At 45.1% G+C, this 12,457-nt stretch overlaps 1 protein-coding gene across 4 annotated transcripts in view; it reads left to right on the top strand.

Annotated features, from left to right (window-relative positions):
• Positions 1 to 12,457, top strand: part of LOC130200397 (copine-8) — an 81,975-nt gene that overhangs the window by 20,007 nt on the left and 49,511 nt on the right. For all 4 annotated transcript variants that reach the window (XM_056424648.1, XM_056424652.1, XM_056424650.1 and 1 more), the window contains exons 2-4: positions 4,187 to 4,227; positions 6,039 to 6,085; positions 7,417 to 7,520. In XM_056424648.1, the coding sequence (XP_056280623.1) occupies positions 4,187 to 4,227; positions 6,039 to 6,085; positions 7,417 to 7,520 (192 nt within the window). The remainder of the gene's footprint in view (positions 1 to 4,186; positions 4,228 to 6,038; positions 6,086 to 7,416; positions 7,521 to 12,457) is intronic.

Below are 12,457 nucleotides of genomic sequence, written 5' to 3'. Positions count from 1 at the left end.
CCTGTCTGTTGGCAGGGGAGCAGCTCATTTGCATACGTCTAAACATCTAGTTTTCTTTCTTTTCTTTCTCATCACAGCACCGGCCGCCGCGCACAGCGCCCCGACTCTGTAATGGGTTAGAATTCTTTGAGAGGATGATGAAGGCTGACGGTGAAGGCTGCTCAGGCCTGTGATCGGGGCTGTGTGCAGCGGTCCGAGGTTAGACGAGCGGTGAAGACGAGGGGGGGGGGGGGGGGGTCTATCGAAGGAATCGATATCCCAGCCATTCACAGTCGGATTCCGCCGCTCGTCTCCGGAGCCGATGAGTGGATTCATACATTCATCTGTTTCTATGAAGAGATGCGCTGTCTTTTTTATTTGACCAATAAAAGGCAAATAATCCAAATGACACATGGCTGCTGTGAGGATATAGCGTTTTGTGGGGGGGGAATACAAACTACACTATTTTATCGTGGTACCTTTTTTCCCCCCCTTTCCTGCAGACCTTTCTGTGACTCGGATGGCAGCTTTTAGCTTTCCGCCGCCTGAATGGATGAAAAGAAGGAGAGAGAGAGAGAGCGAGAGAGAGAGCCATGACTCATTCACATTATCCTCTCAAGTGGAAATCCTGAAAGTGTGTCTTACGCACACATTTACACACACACACACTTGCACACACACACACACACACACACAGCTTGTGTGCAGGGAGAGCCCAGGAGCCCGTTTGGAGTGCCACCATGTGTGATGTGCTTTGAGCAGCAGCCAGTCACAGTGGGGAGCCTCACATTTCCTCTCAAATAGAGAAAGTGTATTTTAACTAGTTTCCCAAACTGTACCTCTGACAGTTCAGGAAGGGGAGGGTGAGCCCACAGCCATATAGCCCACTATTTTCAGTGTGTTCGTGTTTTCTGGCCTCTATGCAGACGCGTGCAGCCATCGGTGGTTTTTGTCGGGTTGAGAACTTCTTCTCTTCTCTCATCTGATCTGAGTGCAGATGGACCGGAACGAGGGATGAGGATGGTCGGTTCAACACCTTCAGGTCCGAGCACAAAGCCAGTGTTTTCATATTAATATAGAGACGTGAGTCTTTAAAGTTGATCCAAAGGGGTGTCGTTTGATGGGTGAAAAGCAGCCGGGCACCGGAGCTTTGAGGAAATGTTTCTCAAGAGCAAAAACAATCAGTTATTTTCTGGTTGCCGTGTCTCTGGTGTATTTTATGTCATTGTTAAGTGAATGTTTTTGAACCGTTGATTAGTTAAAAACAAGACTTTCTGAAAACGTCACCTTGGGATTGAACGAAATAATAACTTCTTTCGTCACCGTTTGCCGAACGGCATGCTGGGAACAGCTGGCGCTCGCTGCAGCGAGCTGAAGGAAGAGAGACTGAAGCTCTACGTGTGATGACGCGTGTCGAGAGGCGGATGTGTCCGCTCGTTCCTCAAATTAAAACATCTTCCAGACAGTGATAATCGATCACATCTTTTTGCCCGTGTGGCTCGGTATGAAAGGACCCACGGCCCGGTACCGGTCCACGGCCCGGGGGTTGGGGACCGCTCATCTACGGGACGTGCCCAGGACCCGGAGAAGAAGTTAGAGTGGTCCGGATGAGCGAGCAGCGAAACCCGGAGGCCGAGGGATCGGCCCTTTTTTTCTTTTCATTTTTAACATTCCACTTGATTCTACTGTTACTAGGCAACAGCATCCCCCCCGGTCTCACATGAGTTCTCCACGCTGGGTTGCCCAGAATATAACTTATATACTCTGGCATGTGCTGCGATGAACAACAAAATAGTTTTCTCTGTCAAACCTTGGAGATTGTTTCAAGTGCACTCGTGTGTGACTCTGTTACCCAGCTGCAGTTCTGGAGATGAAGTTGATATGTTCCCTCCTCAAAGTCGTCATCATCTGCAAATGGTTTCTTTTCCGGCCAGTCAGCAGTCCCATCACCATCATCTGAGTTCCAAAGGGAAATGGGCTTGGTATTGAAGCAGTAACTTCAGGCATCAGTCAGGCTAAGGAGGATGGGGGAGGAAAAGGTTTTACTTCATCGGAGCTCCGTCCGTGCGTCGGAAATCCACCAGGTCAAAGGGCAAAACTGCCCCTAAGAAATATAATGTTGCCCCAAAGAGAGGGGCACAAAATGCCCCCAGAATTTAGATAATTTAATAGTGTTTTGTTTTTGTTCTTAATCTGTAGACTACTGCCTAATAGTCTTATCATTGCCATTTTTATGACAATTGTTCATATACTGTAAGCCTAAATAAGTATATTTATTATTTTTTACACAAGTTTCAAAAAGTGCCCCCAATTTATTTTTAAATGCCCCTGGATTTCAGTCAGTGGGGGGAAAATTGCCCCCTAAAAACTATGGAAATGTCCAACCCTGACCTCCGGGTCCTTTTGAGTCCGCATCTTTGAGCGATGGGAGGACCTGGATCATGTGACCTGAGCCAGACGCAACAAGCAACGGCTTGAAACTCCTCAAAAGTCTCGTCTTGATGACCGATGACCGTCCATTTAACGTGAGTGACCCGGCGAGGGATGGAGAGGCAATGGAAAGAACAGAACATGGCTGAAAGCTGGAGAGGGCTTTTCCTGAAAACCAGACGACTCGTAGCCCCGCCCACTTTTTCATTTCCCCTCCGCAAACCAGGAAACTCCCGGGCACCTTTAAATAGATGAGCGGCGAGATTGTGATAGTGAATTCTTATCGAGGCCCTCAATACGCTGGAGTGATTTAACCTCATTGACAAGTCAGTGATCCCAATCTCTCGTCTCCGGACCATTCGGTGCCGTCCCATCACCATCACTCATCTCATTATTCACAAAGCAGACTTAATGAGACGGTTTCTATGCCACTTCCATATCGGGCCGTTTAGCTTCCCACGGCCCTCCTCTTCTCCTCCCTCTTTTTGGGGAACATCAATTCTTCACGGTTACCTTGAAGTCCGTCTCGGCTGAAGCTCACTGACAGAGGGCAGCGCAGTGTGTATGAAACGGATCCCCGTGTATCAATTGACGTGAAACTTACTGCTGGTTTACTTTTTCTCTTTAGGTGAATAAACATGGATTAAAACTCGTAAAGAATCACCACCCTGTCGCCACAATAAGAGCGTTAGCCTCATACGGGTCCATTAAAACTATTACAACTTAAAATAAAATGTGCATCTGTCCATCCGTAGCCATACTGTCAAGTTAGCATTTTTTAACATAAAATAAAAGTGCGCTACTATCCTATCAAATTAAAAGTCAGATTGAACTATTTAGAGGAAATAGATTAAAACGTCTATAATTATTCAAACAATACTATATAAAAGGCATAGATAAAAAACACTAAGGCAGATACAAAAATAGGGAATTAACAGAAAACAATAAACCTCTCATGGGGTTATTTACAATATATATCATCAGAGAGAGTATGTTCTTACACCAGGGGTGTCAAACTAATTTTCACCGTGGGCCACATCAGCATCATGGCCGCCCTCAAAGGGTTGTGACTGAGACATATTAACGTATAAACTACTCCCCAACATAGTGTTAAATAACTCTCTTTGCACTTGATTATTGTTATTTAAGTGTAGAAATGTTGTACATAAATGTTCTCTAATATTATAACATAAATCCATTTAATTGGAAACCTTCAAAATAAAAGCACAGGATATTTTCCTTACATTTCTTTTAAGAAAAGGTGATGAATATGTCTTTCAAGTAGTCAGGGGCCACATAGAATGATGTGGCGGGCCGGATTTGGCCCCCGGGCCTTGTGTTTGACACCTGTGTCTTAGACGGAGTGTTTTCAATGCATGAAATGAGGGGCCATTAAAAAAAAGTGAATAGCCATAAATAAAGAGTCTGGTTGGACATGTAGCTCAGTTTCTCTTCTGGTGTTAAGTTGAACGGGAAAAAAAAAACCTCTTCGTGCTCACTGTGGGAATTAAGACGCCGGAGCTCCTCGTGGTGGTACATCCAGAATTTCAGATATCTTTTTGGTGTATATTCTCACACCTCGAATAAGAGTTTCACAGAATGACTGTAAACAGAGCGCGATGGTATCATGCCGACTCACGAAGCCAAACGAAGAACATAAATAGTCTGCGTGTTAACATGCATTCGCTGCCATGTTTGGACAACCCGTTGTGTCTTTGTCCTCGACACGAGGAATCTGTGTCCCTGACTCTCTGTTTCCCCTCTTGTGTTTGCACAGGAACCTGCTGGACAGGGACACCTTCTCCAAATCGGACCCAAGTAAGACCCGCCACATGTCCTTTTGTCTGTGTGTGTGTGTGTGTGTGTGTGTGTTTCTATCAGACGGGACAGCAGCAGATCTTGGCTCTTTATCTCTTGCCCAAAATCACAGAAGTAGAAGGTAAGGATATACAAGAGGGGCAAGATGGAAGGGAGTAAAGGTATACAAAAAAAGATAAAAGCAAATGTCAAAGTTGCAACCAATGGAGTGTAAGGGATTGAGTGTAAATTAAGAAGTGATAGAAGGGCTTTTGTTTTGCTATATGAAGTGGTGAGTCACTCATGTTAGGTGTTGTTTTTCACTAAACGCGTGAGATCGGCTGGAGGCGAGTGACTAATGCACGAGGCCGACGAAGAAGCTTCTCTATGGATTCACGGAGCTCTCCTCTCCTCGCAGTTAAAAATCATTAGATTAATGCTGTTAGCGGGAGCGCAGTGAGTTAAAGGAGTACTTTGACCTTTGGGAAATAAGCTTATTCCCTTGCTTTCTACGAGTCGAGAGGAGAAGATCAATAGCTCTCTGCTGCATGCCAGAGGTGTTGGCTCGAGACTCCGGCTCTCCCATCGGGAGCAGAATCAAGAGCACAGCAGAGCCCAAAGAGTGTGAGTAATGGGCCGGTTCCCCGGGTCCATTGGGAGAGTACGGAAACGAAACATGGGAGGACACCTGTGTGCCCTCGTAAAATGTCACGACCGGGGGATGGGAGGGCAGAAACGTCGGAGCAGAGGATCGGACAGGAGGCAGAGTGACTGATAGAAACCACCAGGCATGCAGGTACCGGGGGTTTCTAGCCGGAAACAACGGAAGATAATCCGGCAGGGGACAAGGGGAAGCAGAGGGAGTTTCCATCTGAGAGGGGAAACCACAGGCGTGGGGCGTGAACAATCAGGAGACACACACGTGGGAGGCGGGTGAAGGAAACACACACACTGGGTGTTACAGTAAAAGCATTCAATCTGACTCAAACTCATCTCTAAATCATTTACGGAAGCTGCTCAGTGAGTCATGAACCCGCAAAGGCCTCGAAATCTGCACATGCGGGCGCCAATCTTCCCCTTTCCGGACAGCAGGGGGAGGGGCCAATCAATGACGAAGACAGGAGTGGAGAGCAAGGAGGGGAAAGGAATGTCTGAGGCTCTGGAAATATAGAGATCGCTTGGATCTGTCACTCGCTGGTCAAAGAAATACATTTAAATGTAGAGAGCCGTGATCAATAAATGGGATAGAGACGTAAAGCCCTTCAAGGTATAAGCCGCACGGCCATGAAGAAGTTCTCTTTTCCATTATTGGTTTAAATCTATCTGTTCCCCTGAAATACGAAGGAAGATATAGTGCATCTGTGTGTGTGTGTGTGTGTATGTGTGTGTATCCTTCTGTCACTTATCGGAACAGAACATCAAAGGGCCTCCAGGAATGATGAGCGAGCTCAGTAATTTGCCTTCTAGTGAATATCGTCTCGCTTGGGGGAAATTGCGTAATTCTCTGTAATGATGTCTCTCACCCTCTGAAGATGGAAAATATGTTTGGGCTATTAGGAGCTTTTGATGTACGTTCGTTATTGATAATTGTCGCATTTACGGCTTGTTATTCAAACTCTAATGGACGCAGTATATACCACGGCATTTGAGTGTGTTCATTTATTTCTGTACTTGGTGTTTTATGAGCGTAATGGTCCTCTATCCTTCCCTTTCGTTATCCTCGCAACCAGTGAAGGATATTGATATATGTTATAAAGAGGAATCCTATTGCACAAACAGTCAGTTATTTTATTTGTTATTATCACGACCTTTAATGCCTCTGTTCTCCACAGTTTGTGTCCTCTACACACAAGGCATGGGCAACAAGGAGTGGAGAGAGGTGAGAACTGGAGACACAGCATCACCCGTCGTCATGCCACACACATTTCAGCCCAAATGGAGACACAAGGGCCTCCATGTTGCTTCTCTGCCGTCCGTACACACGAGCGGCCACTATGTGATGAGCTGTGACACAACAAGAGGCTCCAGCTAATGTGTCACGTTCATATTTGTGATATTAAGAGGACATGTGTTGGGTCAGATCAGTCTCAATAATTGCAAATGAAAACACAAAGACTCATAAATGCACGTAGAACGATTCACAAATACACTCCAATGCTACATAAATAAATTATGATTTGTTTGTGGATCTCTACACATGTGTGTACGAGGTTTTTGAGACTCCTCTGCCGTGGCTCGATTCACAAATGCGGTTTTTTTCAACATAGACCTGTCTGTAGCCAATCAGACGCCGCCCTCATTCGCGAACGAGGCGAATGTTTCGCTTCGCTCTATTCGCGTCAAGATTTACAAGATTAAACCGAAGTTTCAATAGCTTACTACAACTCCCTTGTTGTCATGACTAGACACGGGATTGGTTGAAAATGAGGGTGACGTCTGATTGGCTACAGACAGGTCTCGTACACACATGTCTAGAGATCCACAAACAAATCGTAATTTATTGTCTGCATTGAATATATTTGTGAATCGTTCTGCGAGAGTCTAATTTATTTGTAAATCGAATATATTTGTGAATCTTCGTGTTTGCATTCATGAGTCTCTCTGTGTGCATTTGCAATTATTGAGACTGATCTGCCCCCATACAGATGGAAGGCTGCAGTGATGATGTCATTTTGTAGTCCAACCCCCAGTTTCAGACCCCAAAAAGACGGTTTGAGTTTTCTCTTTTGGATTTTTATTATTATTATTCATTTAAAAAACATGACCATAAACATTACCTACTTATGATCTGATGATAGGCTGTCAGAAGGAGACGGGAGGCCCACTCTGAGCTTAGAGACACAACCAGAACCTACAGTTTATGAGTGAATACTCATGAATTTAAATCAGGGGGGCACATCCAATCATCCCCAGTTATTCATAGGATGAGTCGTCCATCATCTGCAATATGTATTATTAACATTCTGAGTGAAATGCCAACCCGGGACCTCGCTGACCCCCCTTGACTCGACACGGCCTCCGCTCGGCATTCATTACTCTGAAGCTCGCCGATAACCTCCTGCAGCCGGCCTCCGCCCCGATGCGCCACCTGGGGAGAAAACCTTCCGTTATTCTGGCTCTCCACAAAGCGCCCGTAAAAGCTTTGAGATCAAAGTTGTTCGGTGAGCAGCAGAAATATCAACGCTTCTTCTCTTTCTTTCCTTTCTCTAGTTTGGGAGAACAGAGGTGATCGACAACACGCTGAACCCCGACTTTGTGCGGAAGTTCATCCTGGACTACTTCTTCGAGGAGCGGCAGAACCTGCGGTTTGACTTGTAAGTAGCGGCTACACCTGTGCATGTGTGTGTGTGTGTGTGTGTGTGTGTGTGGAAACAGGGGTGGACTGGGGGGAAAAAGTGGCTCGGGAGTTACTGTATCGTTTTTTGTTTTTTTCGATACCGGTGCTAAACCGGTAGTTTTAAAACGATACCGGTGCCTAAATGGTGCCTGAACCGAAACTTTAAAAAAAATAAGAAGCCCAAAACGACGATTGACAATGACGACATTAAAAACCTCTTTGGCCATATTACCTGTAAAAGTCGTTCTCATGGAGCACTGACAAAAAAATCAGACTGTCGCGCTCGAGAGCTACGAGCTAGCGCTAGCTACGAGCTAGCTTAAACATGGTTATAATGGCTAATTTATTATTTGTTGGTCTACTTGTATGAATGCAAGACTCGCCATCAACGTTACGGTACTAATCTGAGTTAAGGCTGCTCGTCATCATCGGTCTCCACGTTTTCAGGGGGACCGTCTCCCTATCGCGCCCAGACAGACCGCTGCACGGCACGGTCTCAACGCGGGACTCGCCTCCGCTTTCAAAGTTAAATGTTCAGCTATCGTAACCTGCTGACAGGGCGGAGTCACCAGAGATGTTCCAAACAATTTTTTTTACGATTTCAATCGGCTCAGGCACCGAAAGGAAACACCGAAATGTGGAAGAGGAGGAGGAGGAAGAAGAGGAGGAAGAGGTGTGTGTGTGTGTGTGGTGGTTGAAGGTTCAAGAGATGAACGGTGGTTTTGCTCAATGTTAGAAGTCTCTTCTGGAAAGCATCTCTTCCACACAATTAGTCCCTAGAACAGGTTTCCATGAAACCTCACGAGGCTCCACATGTCACCTGCAGAATGTGAACATTATTGGATGATTATTGAATCTAGTGCTACAAATATGTCTGTTTTATCGGGTAGTTGTTGGCGTGCAACAGCGCGATCGACTCGAGTCTAATGAACTTCATGACTCAAAGTAGATTGCACAATGCGTCTGACACTTAGTATTCACTGGTGCTTCCTAATAAAAGCTTATTATAAAACACTGAGGGCTTCATTGAGGGCTTAATTTGATATACAAATGTTCTGAAAAAGTGTTAATTTAACTAATTATTTCGTGCTTTAACAGTTGTTTTCAGACAGTGGAACAGCATATTCGAGTTTTTTGTTTCAGAAGTTAATTTACTACCCAGAAGGTTATCATCGTCCATCACTGAGACAGCTCCTTCCCTTGAGAAGTATTGCTATGCTCATTATTTTGGCAGCATTGGTATCCGTCCAACATTACTCTGACTGATATTTGGCAGATCGGGGAGCGTGCATGCTGCTGAGTACGCTCTCCGGATTAGTGGAGCAATACAGCGCCTGATTACCTAGACTGTGTATTGTGCTGAGATTCATAGTATAAACCTGCATCTGTTGGTGCTCAGGCGTAAAACACACACATCGGTTTGGGCTTGTGCGTGTTAGAGTAACCACCTCGGTCAGGTTGCATCTCTGCATCAGCCTCCTGTAGCACGCATATATATCATACGGCACCTTTTCAAATGCACGTGTTATGAACTCTGTGACTGCTTCTCACGCGTCAGTGGCTGAAGATGCACAGAGGCATGAGAAGCTGTGTGGGAGACGGCAGAGTTCTTACAGGTGACCGGGTTCTCTTCCTCAATTTTGCTCTCGGATCGCATTTCTCATTGAATTACACAGCGGGAGTTCAGTGGCTTCATTTTATTAGCCTGGAGACTAATTAGGTTACGATCTACGATCCAGGGGAGCAACACAACTGGGATCTGGAGGTTCGACCTCCGTGAGGAAGAGTCAAGGCACAATCACACGAGACGCACCTCTAAAAAACGCAGCCGCACCAAAAACGCCTTGGCAAAAATGTGCCGGGCAAAACAACGCTGAGCGCCTGTGGAGCGGACCTGCGTGCGCAACCAACCATTGATTTTGGGTTCAATATATATATTTTTTTAAAGAAAGGAAAGAGTACGGCGAATACCACCATCTATTCCATGAGTTGTGTCTCGATGGCGAGGCTTTCAGTTGCACTTCCGACAAAGCAGGAGTCAGTTTGAGTCGTGTTTAGATTTAGAATTATAAAGATCTTCGGAATTAAATACCGCTAATATAATATATAATATGAGGTTCTCCTCGGGAAAAAAGGAAGGAAAGCCCGCCTCCTGCTTGATTCGATTGGCTGCATTGGCCGAGTGTGACATTGATGAGCTGTGCGCCTCCGCGCCTCGCGCTTAATGTTGAGAATATTTCAACTTTTAAGCGCGCCTGAAAAAAGCAAGAAACCCGCGCCGCGTGGCATTTAAAAGGCGCGTCTGAAAGTCGCACCGTACCAGAGGGAATCAATGGTTTTGCGGGCTACGCGTTTTTGAGAGGCGCGGCTGATGTGATCGAACCCTTAGAGTTCTGTGCTCCGCTCTTGTTGCTGTGTGTCCTGTGTCGGGGGATCAGTGTGTGCGTTGTCTCTTATCGCGTTTATATAATTGATAGGTTGTAATAGTTGATTTTGATTCTGCACATGTACATAGAGGAAGTCTTACGCCTTAAATTAATACATATAGAAAGATAGTATAATAGGAAATATTAGGGAGAATATTATTATGACTATTATGATTTAATTGTGAAGCATTAGGGAAAGACATTGTTTACTGTGTTGACTTGACTGTAGGTGATGTTAAAATATGAATGGCAATAGGTAATATTTACATGTATGCTGCATGGGGATGAATGTTAGTTAGTATTTCAGAAATGTCGAAGCCGGTTGAAGCCTGCAACGTTATTTTAATCCGGAAAGTAACATACTGGACTTTTATTGTGAAGGGACTGTTTAGTAGTTTGACCGGACGTGAAGTTGTGACCCGGGGTCGTGACGTTTGACCCCTACATTTTGATAGCGGACTTTTAGCCAACAAGAAGGTGATGCAGGACTGAATCACAAAGGACTAACTTATAGGTGAGGATAGTTGATTAGCTGCTCACGATTAATATCTCTTTGTGCTGGGAGAAATCTCTCTTTTCGTCTTGACCCGGGTTGGACAGCAACGCTCGCTTGCTTTAGCTCGTACCTGTGGAGCCTCTTTAGAATCCGTGTGTTTCAGTCTCTCCTCGCGTCTTCGTCACCTCACCGTGAAGCGTCACCGCGCTGCGTGGACGGATCCACGCAGCGCGGTGACGCAGGAAGCCGAGCCGGTGCGTGCGTCCCGAGTGGCGGCGGAGTGTGTGGGGGCTTGGCGTGTGCTCGTGTGATTATGTGTGGTGTTTAATGATGGTAACCATAGCAACCGGAGGGTAGGCGGGCGGGCCGCTTTCAACCTATCATCTCTACTCTGACTGCATCACCTCTGCACTGCGCCGCGTTCACGACTCAGCGTACGTCCAACTTTGCTAAAAATGTATTCAAAGGTTTGAGTTTTTACTTTTTTTGTGTAACTTTCTTTTAGCTGTTTTGGATCCTTTGGCCTTCCTCTGGATCGCTTCCAGCTGCTGCTGTGAAGGGCCCTGTTGGGATGCCGTGGACACTTCAATGTGTGTTTTCATACCATCGTTTTATTTTTATCGGACGTGTCAAATTCCACAAATTTCACAAATACTACAAGACACTTGGCTGGATTTTCCAGAGAACTGTGTGTGTGTGTGTGCTTATATACAAGTCGCACATGGAAAGGCTTTTGTACGTGCGCTGTAACAGCACACACACACACACACAGGATGCACAGCCTTCCTGTGCGGTGGCATTGTGATGCTCAGGAGATGTCAGGGCGTCCGTGTCGTGTGACCTTGGATGCCTTCCCGTTTGTGCAGGTAGCTGAAGAAGTAGCATGAACGCATGTCTCGCTGTGTTGAGTGTTTTTTTTATGAATGGAAGCGAGCGTCCCGGGAACAAAACGCTCTGGCTTTTTTGTCCGTCCCTCCCGAGTGTGTCGGGCGTCCCTGCACACGTGTGTTTGCTCGCTAACATGTCCTAACGGCCGCCGGCCTGCGGAGGGGAACGCAGTCTGGGCCACGAAGATGTGATCTGTGTGAAATGTTATGAAATACTACAGTGTGTCCTCGGAGCATGGATTGTGAGACTGTGTCACACACCTCTCTGTATCGCCATGTGTAGTCAGTACCAGCGTCAGAAATACAGGAGGGCAAAGGGCAAAACTGACCCTAAGAAATATAATGTTGCCCCTGTAAAAAATGCCCCCATAATTTCGATAATTTACTAGCATTTTGTTTTTGTTCTTTGTTGTGTCTGTCCCATCTGTATTGCTTGTACTAGGTAGGTAAAAAAAATCAATAAATATTATTTGGAATTATTTAAAAAAAAGTTCTAATTGTTAATAGTTGTTTACATTTTTTAAATAAAAAATAACCACCAATAAATAAGAATACAATTGAAAATGATTATCTGATTTATGTTATCACTTTGAATCTGTAGACTACTGCCTAAGTCTTATTAGTGCCATTTTTATGATAATTGCCCATCCTGTGAGCCTAAATAAGTATATTTATCATTTTTGAACAAAGAAATGTTATTTCACAAGTTTACTGCTTTGGTGATCCTCTGCCGCCGTGACGTTGACATTTTTTGTATTGCAATAATATCTCAACATTCGATGCATTGATGTGAAATTTATTGTATTAATTCATGTTCTCCAGAGGATGAGCTGTAGAAGCGTTCACGTTTAAATCATCTTTCAAACTTTGTCTAATCAAAATGTTTGAAGAGACACGCTCATAATGTCTGCACCATGTCCACCAGAAGGTGAAAAAAAAGGTGAAAAGGTACATAAAAACAAAAAAAGCCAAACCTCTACTTATCACACACGTGTTCACTCTAAACTTGACGGGTGATGATGAACGCGCCACACAAGAACATCATCCTCGTTAAGCACATGATACAGATGAGTGTCGTCACATCGAACCTTAAACATTCGTACAT

This window comes from Pseudoliparis swirei, chromosome 10 (assembly GCF_029220125.1).
Source record: "Pseudoliparis swirei isolate HS2019 ecotype Mariana Trench chromosome 10, NWPU_hadal_v1, whole genome shotgun sequence".
Taxonomy (NCBI): Eukaryota; Metazoa; Chordata; class Actinopteri; order Perciformes; family Liparidae; genus Pseudoliparis; species Pseudoliparis swirei.
Note: the sequence above shows the minus strand (reverse complement) of the source record. Positions and strands in the feature narration are given on the sequence as shown.